Raw genomic sequence first — 12,192 nt, forward strand, 5'->3', positions numbered from 1 at the left:
CATTCTATCCCAGACACATTCCCCGCACCCATGCAGTTTCTCCTTATCTTATCAAAGAACCAACAAAACCGTTGCTTTAACATGTGTTTCAGGTCCAATGGAGCTTCAACATGTGTTCAAAGCCCGATGGAGAAGAGTATCTAACTATTGTACCTCTTCAATCCCTTTGACTTGCAATCCCACTACCCAACCGTGAGCCATACCCAAATCAGCCCACATAGCAAAGGACTTGCCCAAACTACACATTGACCTTGAAGCCTCACAAAAATCTCTCAAGATCTCAAACAATTTCACTACCTTTTCTTCACCTTCTTCAAAACCTACCATAGTATCATTTGCAAACAACTGAGAGCACAATTGTTCTCTAGAAGGAAGACTCAACCCCTTCATAGCACCTTCAACCACTTCTTCCTTTATCACGCTTATCCGAAACTGTGCATAAAGCAAACACTAAGGGAGCCAACGAACATCCTCGGCATATAGAATGGCTTATTATAGGTAATTGAAGGCACTCCAATAAAAACTCACCACAAATGAGCAAACCCCATATATTTTGACATTTTTGGAAGCCTCGTGATTTCTTATTTTTGTTACAACGTCTTCAAGCTTGTTTCCCTAGTGCTTGCTTTGGCTAGCAATTCTCACTATTCAACTTTCATCCAATCAAACAAGGATATGATCTTCTTTGTACTGTGCTTGTTACTGAGCGCTATGGACTCTTTAGAAAGATTGCAACCATCAAGTCTTTGGTGATCCCTCTCTTACTAAATATCAGTTCTCTGAGCATCTCTAAGGCAATCATTTTATGATTTTCTACATGGGCAAGATCTGGATTATCTTGCCTTTTTAGTATATAATGATGTATTCTATGCTTTTAACTGATTGTCCCTTTCTTTGGGACTGTTTCTTGTAATATAATGACAAATGGATTTCACAAAAACAAGTGTGTGTGTGTGTTCACTAAAAAAGAAAGTGTGTGTGCGTGTGTGTGTGTGTGTGTGTGTGTGAGAGAGAGAGAGAGAAGTGAGAAGGCATTTGCTTACCCAAGTTTTCCTCCAAAGTTGTGTACTTCTACCTTTCAAGGGCCGACTTCAATGTAAGAGGGGAGGGTTGGGAGCACATCTCTTCTCCCTTTGAAGATCTTTTTTGCACCCACACCTCATGTAGTGTAAATTAGTCATATCTCCTCTGACTAATCCACTAATGCCCATGTATGAGATTCTATATAGCCATACTCGGTGCTTGAGCATATTCAACAAGTGTGCGACAAACAAGGAACCTTCTTGTTGCTGTGTTCAAGTGTACGAGTTCAATCTTAGTCCATGTATGGTATTGAACATAGCCGGTGCATATATCACATTTCACCATCATGCATGCAATGATAAAGCGTGAGTTGGGAGTCCCAACTGTGTTCAGTCATCATTTTGTTACAAAAAGGTTTTCAAACCACGCCACTTTTTAATACAACTCCTGTTTGCACATGTGCATGCTAGTCTAGGCACACGAGCAAGGGGCAGAGAGGACATATGTTTGTTTGAAGTGACTAACATGATGCATTCAAGAGAACGCAATCATTATGCTATCAATGAGATATTCCTGTTGCTAGAGATACTAGACGAGACGGAAAGAGAGCTTTGTGGTTCCCTTGTCTACAGTTCCCTTGAACTTGTCCCTGTAATGCTTGAAACTATCCGTACTCACCAGAAAATTTAAACAATTCCCTCTCCTCCTGAGAGCAAATGCCAAATGATAGGTCTTGACAGCAAGACAATGGCTTACTAGGCTGAATAGATTGATACTCTTTTCAGGGAGAATGAAATGCACCTGTCTATCACAAGAGCCAATTACATGGAATGCCTCGGTCAATTACAAAATATGTTTTCTGCAAGACGCTTAATCACAAATAGCAGCAGCCAACGTCATTTGACCCGTGCTCTTCCTTCAATTACCCTCTCGTACAGAGTCTACAACTACAAATCATAAGGCTTCTTGTTTAAATAAGATTCCGAGCAGGCAGTATCTTCCAGAATCAGGTTATTGCTCTGCATTTTCTTTCAAAAGCTATTGCTTTGTATTTTACAGAAAACTCTTTACAATTCTAGTGTACAGCCATAGACCAGAACTTGCTCCCCTGGATGTGACCCCCAAGGTCTGATTGCAGCAGCTAGTAAAGGGCGAGACGCTAATTAGCTTTGTAAAATGCATTTACAATCTCTTCTGAAGTTAACTGGTCGTTCGTAGAGACAATACGAGGATTTTCTGAAGGCACTACATCTTCCCTCTGATAACTGCCACTGCTTCGAAGGAGATTCTCAGATCCTCCCTTTACACTGCCCTTCAAAATTACAGTCTTGTGCGCACCAGCAAGCAATCGTTCATAATCAGTGTCCCCAGTTCCTCCAACAAAGACCACCATATTTGCAACGTCAATCCCCCATCGCACAAACAAATACCTGCACATTTATGCCAACAAAGCAATCAAGAGTAGCAAAGATATACTCGCTTCAAACAAAATACTAGCCAGTCAATAAGTCATGATCCACAGTAGCAAATTTCTATACACTCCAAACCATCGTTCGTCAGCAAATGGACAGCTTCCACACAATCTCCAGAGTATCTTTCAAAAGATTGTAACTTACTCATACTTCCAAATTTGAATCAGGATTTGCAAATCTAACGACGCATTAATAAAATTTGTCATCCAGAAAGTGGAGACAATGAGCCATCAGAATCTCTAGTTAGAGCGATATTGCAGCAATACTGCGAAGCTATTTAATATTACATTCAGGATACATTTAGTAGGGCCATGATTGAAGCCGATGCGGCATAAAGCAAATTCACATTCCACAAAATTGCAACAGTCCAGGCCAGGGTAAATTAAAATAACGATGTTGTCACCTTAGAGCTTGTGATCGAGAAGCCAATAGAGGAATAACATGCAATTTTGAAGAGTTTTGGCAGTAGATCAGATGGCATCTCAATCCTTGAATCCTCAACCGTTTGCGAAATTCGTCCACCTTTAGACACTGAAAAATCATTGACACCATGTATGAGAAAACACGACCGCTACAAAGCATCTGTTTGGCCACTCTAATAAAATCTCTACTGCACAAAAAGACGAGAAAAAAACAAAAACATCTCATCCTGTCGCGCACTGCAAGGTTTAGAATGATAAAAAAGGTTGCACAGAGTCTAGACAGAAAACAAATGAGCGAGCTCATACAGCCAACAACAATGGGGTACAGATGTTATGAAGCCGTTACATCCAGCGCACAAAATTATTGTTCGTCTCATCCAATATAGCAGCAAAAAGGAAAAAGAACTATATAAGAGGGAAATGTTTCTAATAATAGGCCTAACATCTAAAAACGACAGCATGAGAAGTAAAAGATAGGTAAAATCCCACATTCTGTTATCTGAAGAGAGCTTTGAGCACCAAGAGAGGGTCTATCTGAACTGGAGGCCTAAACTTAATCCAAATGCCAAAGCGAACAACACACACACACACACAGGAAATTCGGGATTTCCATGCACATTAGGAGTAGAGCATAAAATCGATATACACAAACCATGTCAATGTTGTTCACTTTGTAAGCAAGACAATGATGGTTATAAGGTGTCTCATCTTCAACAATGCCAAGATCATTTGCAATGCTCCACCGGGCTATTGTCCTCCTCAAGCTATCTCTATCCCAACGATATGTAATATGTGCTTCATAATCTGTATCTGGCAACAATCGCAAATCACTTGAATTGCCGCTATCTTCTGCATTTGTGAGGCTTGGATAGTATAGCTCACTCCCACTACTGCAGATCAAGGCATCAAATTCACGAACATGAATTCCACCTGAATCCAAAATAGAGACTATCTCCTCCAACTTCAAAGAAGTTGATATTATGAAGCCAGCACTACGGACAGCCGATATGGAACGCATCACATCAAGGATATTTCTTATTATCGGAACCAAACCTGGAACCTGGGCTTCTGTCACTTCATAGCAATCAACAGCTATAACAAAAAGCAGTTTCCTCCTCCTCACTGCAGGAGCTCGGAGTGAACTGCTGTTCTGGTAAACTTTCTGTAAGGATCCAAGCTTGCTGGCCTCTGAAGCATCAATTTGTGATTCTTGTTTATCCAGAGTTCCGTTCTCCTCATTTTGCCCTAAACCATCAACATCAACGGAATCATCAAGAGAAACCCTATCCCCATCAAAGGAAACATTGAGGTCGTTGACGTCTCGCAGTGAGTCTTCTTGAGAATCTGAATAGACATCTGAAGAATCATCATTTCGCCATTGTGGATGCCTCATCCTACATAGGGCAATCCTTGACAAATATGTCTTGCAGTGCTCAGGCCATGAGAAGAGGTAGATATTCTTTAGACCATTGCGCCTGCATTCTGTCCAGAGCAGTTTATCAACTACGAGTTTGAGTAAAGCATCAGCAATAGCCTTTTGATCATGCGGGTCCACCAGCAGTCCATTATTAAGGGCCTGTATCATCCTAAAGCCACTTAGTAAATTTATCAGCGTGCATCTAATTCAGGAGTACTACTTTTATACATATCTTCTTTCCCATACTCTCTATTCCTGCACTTTTAAAAATCAATTCTAAAAATAAGAAAACTAAGTATACTCTGTGAATGTCGACAGGGCCCCCATTTTTTGTTGCAACCATTGGTAAACCATTTGCTGCTGCCTGTAGTATTCAACAACCTGTCAGTGAGCATTCTTTGAAAAGTACACACAAAACCTGCAAGTAACAGGGAGGTTGTGTCGCAAATCAATCTTCAGACATTCCTGCTAGCATACAAGACTGTGATGGATTCATCATTTAACAATATGGTACCTCGATTAAGGTAAGCCCAAAGGGTTCCATCAAGGCTGGGTTGATGAAGACCCCCTGAAAACAAGCAAGAATTCGTCCTTAAATCATCTAAGACTTCATTTCTGAGTTGGGATCTTAAAATGACTGCTCAAGCTTACGAGTGTTTAAGAAACCAACTTATATTCTGATCCTTGGCCTCTCTTTCAGAGCAGACCATGAAACCAGAGGACAAGATTGGATCACAGACTAAGTATGCAAGAAAAGAAAGAAACAAAAGGTACGACTATTTACCCCCTCAACAGGAGAATGCCCACATGTATTTGGTCCAATTGCTTCAATTGCCCCCAGGAGGAGGAGCCACACTCCCCCAAGAAGAACACAGGGAAAGGTAAAACCAAATACATGGTTGGGGGAAACACACAATTCAAGTGCCTGCCTTTCCGTACTATTCGTTCAATATCGTTTACCTCAAATACCCAAATTTTCAAAATATGTCCATGATCCAATCAGGACCACTGTAACATGAACAAGGTGGCACAATTCGATGATCCTTAAATTTTAAAGCACACGAGCTTTTATATATATATCCACAAAAACAATAAATGCAACCCAGATAAAGGAAAAACAGTTACAAACATTGACTACAAATCTCCTCATTGCATCTGAATTCTTGAAAACATCGATGAAACCATCATGACTGCAACATATACTAGTTTGTGACATTTTTTTAGCATGATTGACGATAGATCCATCCAAGTGGACTTCAAAGTGATGCATAACTCTTAAAACTAAGAATCTCACATCCTGTAACGAAAACCGCATCGGCTGTAGCCCATACTTGCTCTAGATACATCTGGTTTTTTGTGCCGAAGAGGGAATGTTAAATGGTGCATAAGTATGTGCATATGACTTTGACATCTGTGAAATTGAGGTAAGAGAAGGCTGGGATCATCAAAGATGGAAAACTAGGGTAAAAATATATTACCTTTGTTTTCGCAGCAAGTTGATAGATTTTGGAGACTTCTGCCTGCTTGTGATGCTTTGGATATGCCACTTGACCATAGAGGTCATACTTATCTATCAACTTCAAAACCGTCATCAGGACAGCTGCATTGCCACCGGACATTTCATCTATGTCATCCCGATTCCCCATTATGAGGGTCTGCACATCACATTCTTATTTTACTAGAGATTCACCTTCAGGTATGACAACTTGGAAATGCTCATTATCAAACCAGAAGTGCTTATTATCAAACCAGGTTGAGCTCATATTTCAGGCAAACACAAATTAATGCCTTGATACGACTGTCATACCAAATTTGCTAGGTCCCGAAGAGGTCGGCACTCCCCAAAGGCTTTCACCAATGTGGTGATATTTTTTTTTGGATCTGGACGAGCGAGTGCAAGGATCATTGGCTTTCGTGGATTCGTAAAAAAACGCATTATCTGGTAAAGCCAATATATTAAAGTTCTGGCAAAATTTGTTTGCTTCACACTTACAGTTGTCCTATTTGTTCGATCCGCCAATTGACAAATGAGGCATTAATCCCTATATATATAAACATATCCTACAATCACCTGACCTCAGTCCAGATTGGTGGGTCCTCTCGTGGAGATGTCGCATCCCCAACTGCATCTACATCACTGTCAGTTGCATCTCCACCATCTTGTTCAATGCATTCACTGAATTCCATTCCAGGGGGGATGACCTGTGAAAAGAAGCATTTTATTGACACTCCAAATAGGAACCCATCGTTCACTTTTGTGTGTTCTACGTGACAATAATGAATTCTTTGCTCAATATTTATAACTTTTCACTAGAAGCGGAATGTATATTCTTCAAGTCAGAAGAATTTAAACATACTTCAAGATCAACATAAGTGCGTCTCCAAGAAGGGGAAGTATAAGAAGATCAACATAAGTGGAGGAGAGGGTGAGGGAGAGGGAGAGGGAGAGAGAGAAAGAAAGAAAGAGAAGAAAGAAAGTTTATTAACATCTACGAAAGACCAAAGGGTCTATGAGACTGAAAAGAAAACAGATGCAATGAAACCTAAGGGTGGAGAGGGGGAGAGAGAGAGAGAGGAAGATGAAGATGCCCTTGTGTGTATGTGCATGTGCACAAGAGAAAGAAAGAAAGAATATTGGCATTTTCAGGAGGCCTCACGGTGCGGGGGGGCACATAAGAGAGAGAGAGGATGGCGAGGATGATGATGAACATGATGATAATTAGTTTTCATTCCATACAGAAAAGGCGAGGCTGAGATGTTGTTGATTAGTTAGCATTGTCCATGAAGAAGAAAATTGGTCAAGGGAAACATTGATGTGGCAAGATGCAAAATTAAGAAAATAAGTCTCACCAGGGTGACTTAAAGACTATTTTCTCCTGGTTCTAAGACTCAGAGAGGAGGAGATTACACACCACCATGCGAGGGAAGAAGTGACCCTGACAGCCAATGCCGTGTTTAGCCCGTGCCCTGAGGATTCTTTCAAGCTTCACATCAAAGCCATCATAAAGACCCCACTGCTCCTCAATTTCTTGCTTCGTACTGGTAATCACGAGCTCGGACGCATCAAGAGACAACTCCTCCGCTTCTATGCGGCGCATTATCTTGTACATAGAATTGATGTCTTCTTTGGATTGACGACCCTGTTTAAGGAGTTGTTCCAACTTATTCCTTCCCAGAGAATGTCCAGTTAAAACCATGGGAACATTTAAAGCACCAGACAAAAAGGATGCAGCGTCTCCAGCATCTGCGTAATGTCCATGAATTACATGTGGCCAGACGAGATCTCCGCCGGCAACCTGCTCTCCTAAAGCTTTTGCCATATTTAACACATGAGCGAGAGCTCCATCAACAAATTCCTGAATGTGGGGCCACAGCTTCTCCTTAGGAAGGTACTTGTCTCTTGGACCACAAGGAATCCGCACTATATAGGCTCCACTGCTCTCTCCAAGCTCTTGTCCTTCATGATCATTATGTTTAAAGGTAAGCATCTCCGTAGGCTCACCATAACTCCAATCGACCTCAGGGGAACATATTTGTCGGGTCAGTAAATCAACTCTATAAACTTGCGGCATCAGAGCCAGCGCCCTGGCTAACTCCACCACATATTTCACCTGTTTCCTTCTGAATTAGTATGCAGTGTGGCGCACATCATAGCTGAGTCCTAATGACCACCTAACTAAGATTTCTTGAGCCACGCATATTAACTGCAATCAAATGGCCCTAAGACTGAGTCAGCATTGAAGCCCACAGTTTACAGGGACATAAATTAATGCACACCTGACCACCTGTGTCCGAGTCCCGACCAAGCTCCATATTGTCACCTCGTACAAGTCCATGCAAGCTGAAAGTGCAACAGGTGAGATGGCAGTTTATGAAAGCACATGCACAATTATTATAACAAGTCCACAGGAACTGCGTTGAAAGAAGATCTTCACTAGCATAAGGAAAGAGATGAAGAGATGAACACAAGCATTGTAGATGAGCTGATTGTAAAGCCTCACTACTAAATGGATTTTGATGCATTCGATTACCCTTTAACCTTTTTCTGTATGCAACCGCCCAACTTATAAACCCCCAGGTTCACCTCTCCCTTCCCTTCATTTCTTCTCACAGTCGTAGAGATATCGGAGCGATGAACGGGATAAGCCCCTCAAACGAGGCTTGCAGCTTCACTTGTCGGAGCTAGCGCGACATTTCAACACCTAACTCCAGTGGCAAAAAACGACGGGAGTTAGAAAATTATGAATGCACCTTATCAGGACGACATATAATCGCTTGTCTTTGTGCTGTTCCGCCCATGCTGTCACCAAGTCAACAGAACTAATTCTGGGCATTCTGCTGCCAGAAGTAGCGATTCCACTCTGATTGTGGGCATACTGTTTCTCTCCCTCAGAAAAGTCATCGGACATGTCCTCTGCTGCGTCCTTACGGGCTTCTTCTCGCTCGATGCGACGCTTGGCAAGGCGCTGTGCATCCTCCCACTCGATCTGCAAATAGGACATCAGTAAACTTCTCTTCGTTCCTTCAAAATCGTATCAAGATAAAAAGTCTTTGGAAAGGCGTTCGACTTCCGAATTCAGAAAACGAAGACGCCTGGGCGATGCACGGATCAGCGAGAGGTCCCGCAACTAGGATCAAGTTCCGATCCTCAAACATTTTGGGATGCAAAACAGGCACGGTTAGAATTGCACGTCCCTAACTCGATCCGCTCGGTACGATTCAAAATTTCTCTTAAAGCCTAGTATTCTCGGCATTCCAAGTCGTATAATCTCGTATTAAAGCTTCTGGAAAGGCCACGCTCTACCTGTTTTTTCTTTCGTGCAAGATGCCATATTCGCCAGCACATGTTCTCTAGCCTGGTGTTCCTTTCATGGGTATTTTTCGTCGCAGTTGCCTGCACTCACTCAGATACACAGAGTTTCTTACTAAACAGTTGATCGGAATGAGGAGATTCAGTTGGTTTGATCGATCAAAGAAACACCGCAATCCCCTTGGAAAGATCCAAAAGAAACTAGAAATACGGCAACAAATTCCACCTTCAACCAAGAGCGGTGGATGTCACTCTCGTCAAAACTGCCAACAACCTCCTCCACGAAGTACTTGGTGGGGTTGAAGATGCCACTTTCAGCAATGGGAGCAGGGATAGCGGAGCGATGGTGAGGCTCGGAAGAGGATCCAACATCGAGGATGGCCTCGAGGTAGCCATTGATCCAGTCGTTACCAGCCATGAAGAAACAAGAAGGTGAAGAAACAAAAGGCGGGAATGCAAAAGGAAGAGGAAGGATCAATGGAGGATGCAGAAGAAGAGAAGTTCTTGTTGAGCAACAAGAAGAAGAAGAAGAGACACCACGCCGAAAGTCTCGGAGTATTGTCTACATTTTCATTCTCTTCTATCCTTTTCTCTATTCTCTATATCTATCTATCTATTCTCTATTCTCTATTCTCTATTCTCGATTCTCTATTATTATGTATTCCCCACGGAGGAGGACACTTGGCAGCTCCGAGAGCAATGTCCACACTTTTTGGGCATTTGAGTAGACGTTTCAACTTCTTCATCCGTTGTGTTCCAATAGGGAACCCACTTGCTAGAAAATGGTGCATCAGTATGGGGGGAAGTGGGGGCGTGGTGAAAGGAGAGAACCACGTGTGTCCATGCATCCCAAAAAAGCACCTCTGCATGCAGTCGAAGGTCATTCATGGGCATTTAATTTCCTACGATGATGGATCTATGAAAGCAGCGAATCGAGCGCCCACGATGGCTTCTGGCTTTGGATATGGAGGTCGCAATCGATGATGAAGGGGAAGAGGGTCCATGGGAAGTTGCTTGACGATGAAGAAGGCAATCAAGACAAGTGGGAATGGGGACCTTCATAAGCTAACTGCGAAGATGGTGGACAGGCTCCTAGCGCATAATGAGGACTAGTTCCAGAAGGCCAACAACAAATAGCTAAGAATGGATCTGGAGAGGGGAAGAGTAGAAAGGGCCTGGAAAGCTACCCCCTTTAGCAAGGTGAACTTTTTTATGTGGAGAATTGTTGGTGGCCACTTCCCGGTTGGCAGCCATGTTCCTTGGCTACAGGTGGATGATAGATGTAAGTTCTGTAGATCCTCTGCTGAAACCATTACACACCTATTTTGGGGGTGCCCGTGCGTGCGGGATGTGTGGAGCATCGTTCGAACACTATGTGCTAAGACGTTGGGCTTGGTTATCCAAGGGGGCTGCTATGCATGGCGCTGATCAAGGAGCGAATAGAACTGAACTATCGAACATTATCAGATACATGATATTACATAGGATCTGGGTAGTTAGATACGAGGCTTCAGTTAGTAGGAATGCTATTTTTTCCCTGTCTTGTAAGTAGGCAGTCTTGGAAGCTGCTATCCAGGTTAGATGGCTAGTGGCCAGTTGGCCGAATGAGGCTGGCAGAGCTCGTTTGCAGAGCATTTTGTATGAAACGTCTTTTGGTGGATTTTGAGTAATATATGAGTAGACCTCTTCAATATTTATTTATTTATTTATTTTTAATCAAGATGATGGGGGACAGGGGGCAATCGGATTCGAAGAGTGAGTCTTAGGTGTTTTGATGCCACGGCGGTTTTATCGTTGTTTTGATGTTGTTTGTATCTTGTAGGATGAAGAGGAAACGGGGGGGGCTGCGAAAAATGCAAAGAAGAAGGCAAGTCCTAAAGTGCTCGAGCTAAGTATTATGATCAGAGTGGGAGGTGGAGATGTGGACGTCACACGTTTGCTTCCAAAGATCCAAAGTTTCTTGGACAAGGCATGCATATCTGGCTTTTACACTGTGGAGAGGGGAGGCGCATTGTATCATCTTGCGGATTAGCGCTCGTAGCATACAAGTAGTGAACAGAGTGAATCAGAAATACCGCGGACGGGATAAGAACCAACAGCTTGGTGGATTGATTATGTGTCGCTCGCTAAAGTAATGCAACTTGCATACGTACCAAGGTATGTTGGTGGGGTATTGTATGAAAGATTTTGGTGAGACTCATTTCAAAAGCGTGTGTAAAAATGTGAATTCGGAAGAGTTGCAAGCTAGAGTAGAGCTATACATACGTTATGGAGTGGATGAAATGAAGAATGGAGTGTGTCTGAGCAACGCTAACATATTCGATCAATCTTTTATGTTTTGGAAGTTTAAGTGGGCTATAGGTATGCAACGACGCTTAGAAAATGTCTTTTGAAAATGTTGCAAAGTCGATTATCCCTCAGCATCGTGGGTCATTCCATATCAAGGAAAAGGAATGGATATTACACAAGCGCAATGCTTGTGGAAATCAATGATGGCGCCATATGCATGTGAAGATAGTGGGAGAGAAGGAAGGAGTCTCACTTGCGGCTTTCTCACATACACAATGGGGGAATACACACAAAAGGTGGAGGCTGAAAACAGTTTTCCTCTTCTTAGTTGTGAAAGCCAAAAGAACTCTAGTACAAAGAAATAGAAGAACCCTATATGTGGGTCTCAAACCAAAGTCAGCTAACTAAGGTGGCATACTAACTGAGCCACGAACTAGAGTACATAAGGATAGCTGTCATCCAACTATTATTCATGGGCGGTGTACCAACCGCATCTGCAGCTAACAAGTCGGTGACATAAATGCACAACGGTCACCCTGGCATATCACGAGTGGAACTCGATATCTCAACACTCCCCCTCGAGCTCAATCCCAATTCCTGCACACCAAGCAGGTCTCTGAACTTGCACAGCTTCTTTACGCCCAATGCCTTCGTGAATATGTCAACTACCTGATCCTCTATGCTGACATAAACTAGATCAATAAGACCTAGTAAAACCTTCTCCCGCACATAGTGATAATGCACCTCAATGTGCTTCGT

The 12,192-nt window shown here is 42.6% G+C and overlaps 1 protein-coding gene across 1 annotated transcript; it reads right to left on the bottom strand.

Annotated features, from left to right (window-relative positions):
* Positions 1 to 1,477: 1,477 nt before the first annotated feature.
* LOC147905138 (putative sucrose-phosphate synthase 2) lies at positions 1,478 to 9,724 on the bottom strand. The gene is made up of 13 exons (XM_087390398.1): positions 9,371 to 9,724; positions 9,139 to 9,228; positions 8,586 to 8,821; positions 8,112 to 8,175; positions 7,247 to 7,945; positions 6,411 to 6,536; positions 6,142 to 6,273; positions 5,813 to 5,989; positions 4,849 to 4,902; positions 4,636 to 4,698; positions 3,570 to 4,493; positions 2,899 to 3,026; positions 1,478 to 2,453 (listed from the first exon to the last, which is right to left on the bottom strand). The coding sequence occupies exons 1-13, from the start codon at positions 9,560 to 9,562 to the stop codon at positions 2,183 to 2,185; spliced, it is 3,156 nt and encodes a 1,051-aa protein (XP_087246524.1). The 5' UTR covers positions 9,563 to 9,724; the 3' UTR covers positions 1,478 to 2,182.
* Between the last annotated feature and the right edge of the window lie 2,468 nt (positions 9,725 to 12,192).

This window comes from Dipteris shenzhenensis, chromosome 2 (assembly GCF_047967505.1).
Source record: "Dipteris shenzhenensis isolate YYH24624 ecotype China chromosome 2, Dip_SZ_1.0, whole genome shotgun sequence".
Classification (NCBI taxonomy): Eukaryota; Viridiplantae; Streptophyta; class Polypodiopsida; order Gleicheniales; family Dipteridaceae; genus Dipteris; species Dipteris shenzhenensis.

Excerpts from the sequence above, each read along its gene's own strand:
- LOC147905138 (XM_087390398.1), bottom strand. The coding sequence starts at position 9,562 with ATGGCTGGTAACGACTGGATCAATGGCTACCTCGAGGCCATCCTCGAT. Across the intron at positions 4,494-4,635 it reads GCCCTGTCGACATTCACAGA|GCCCTTAATAATGGACTGCT; the intron begins GTATACTTAGTT and ends AGGATGATACAG. Across the intron at positions 2,454-2,898 it reads TCTCGATCACAAGCTCTAAG|GTATTTGTTTGTGCGATGGG; the intron begins GTGACAACATCG and ends ATAAATGTGCAG.